Genomic DNA, 1,884 nt, shown 5'->3' on the forward strand with positions numbered 1-1,884 from the left:
GCTGCGGAGCTGCTCTGTTCATACGTCCTACCATCCGCCATCTTGGCAGTACTACCTTAAGGATTTATTATCTGTGCACATATATGTAGTTCTGCCTGCACTTAGTGAAACCCTCTGAAGGGATTTCTGAAAACAGGGAACAAACTGAGAATGAGATCCAGTTTGCCAATCATATGCTAACTAATGATTGAATTTCTAATAAGTCATGCAGTTCAATAAGCTTTTAATATAGTTGTGTGAAGAAGTAGAATCATGGTTAAATACTACTCTCTTTTTTCTCTCTCTCTTTTCAAGGATGGCAGCAGAACGTGACTTAGAAAAGTCTGAGGCCATAAATTTGGGAAATATAATCTTTGATGAGAGTGGTTATTTTGTGTTATATGCCACCATGTTGGGAGTGAAAGTGGTTAACTTGTATACCAACAAATGTGTGAAGACCATTGGAAAACCCGAAAACTTAAGGCCTCTGAAGTTAGCTTTATACCAAGTAAGTATGTTTATAGTGTAACATTTCTTCCTGTTGCGGAGTAGTTACTTACAGTTTGTCACTTACGATCTTGATGTCTGTCTGTTTCAGTTCACTACTGTTACACTTGTACACTATTGCACTGTTCTCTTCTTGCATTCTTGTGTCTAACAGTATGGAGCTCGCTCAGTACTTGCTTTTTGCAGCACATATTGTTTTACTACATGTAAACTGTCACTTCCCACAGATTCAACTGAATCACTTCAGGCTAGCAGCAACTGTCTTGTGTACATAATCTTTCTAGAATGGTCCTGCACATTCATGACTGGACTGAACACTTTGCATCATTAGAATGCGCAGAGAGGGGGGAAGGTCTGTAATGTTTGGCAATGAAGTGCATTCACATGCTGGGATGTGACTTGCTTTCCTGCACACTCAGTCCACATTGTCATTGTCATTGTCCATTTATTTTCCATATATATCCCTACAAGTTAAAAAACCAGGATGTGGAAATTGTCCTTTAAATACAGATATCAATATGCATATACAAGATCAAAATCATATACATCAATCAATAAACATAAATAATAATGTAAGGTAAAAGAATCTAATGAAAATAAACATACATTAAGAATAACTTACGTTATTAATCCCACTTGGCTTTAACAAGCAAGGGATAATAAAACAAGTCAAATACATATACATACATGTGTGTTACAAGATACAAAACAAAACAAGCAAGACAGGATTATGCCACATGCAATAATACCATAATTAAAATACAAAATTTATAATAGACTGACATAATATCAATCATAACTTTTAAAATACCACAAATTTAGGTAACAATCAACAAACCACAGACATATATGTACTCATCCACATAAATTACTACAAGGAAATGCTATCCTTCGATCTGCAACATTCAAAATATTCATCCAAAGTATAAAATGAATGAGAAATCAAGAAATCCTTCAAAGCAATTTTAAAATCTTTACAATTAGTGAACAACTGCTTTAGATATAAGGGTAAGCTATTAAACAATCTGATACCCATACAGTATGATCCCTTCAGGTATAGTGATAGATGAACTATAGGTTGATAAAAATTAAGATTAAAACAATGTCTTGTATTTCTACTATGTATATCAGTTGTAAACTGATATAAATTTATATTATCAACCACAAAGCATAATAAAGAGTAAATATACTGAGACTGAAGAGGAAGAATTTTCAATGTCACGAATAGCTGCCTACAAGAGTTCCTGTAACCAGTACCTGTGATTATTCTAAGTACTCTTTTCTGTACACGAAAAACACTTATAGCATATGATGAATTACCCCAAAATACAATACCAAATTTCATGAGTGAATGAAAATAAGCATAGTACACCGTTACTAATGTTGCCTGATTAACAT

The 1,884-nt window shown here is 33.9% G+C and overlaps 1 protein-coding gene across 1 annotated transcript in view; it reads left to right on the forward strand.

The window, feature by feature from the left end:
- Positions 1 to 84: 84 nt before the first annotated feature.
- Positions 85 to 1,884, forward strand: part of LOC111864825 (peptidylprolyl isomerase domain and WD repeat-containing protein 1) — a 13,574-nt gene continuing 11,774 nt past the window's right edge. Inside the window, exon 1 of the mRNA XM_023852360.2 lies at positions 85 to 487. Coding sequence (XP_023708128.1) covers positions 296 to 487 — 192 coding nt within the window. The 5' untranslated portion in view covers positions 85 to 295. The remainder of the gene's footprint in view (positions 488 to 1,884) is intronic.

The sequence above is a fragment of the Cryptotermes secundus genome, unplaced genomic scaffold, assembly GCF_002891405.2.
Source record: "Cryptotermes secundus unplaced genomic scaffold, Csec_1.0 scaffold1769, whole genome shotgun sequence".
NCBI lineage: Eukaryota > Metazoa > Arthropoda > Insecta > Blattodea > Kalotermitidae > Cryptotermes > Cryptotermes secundus.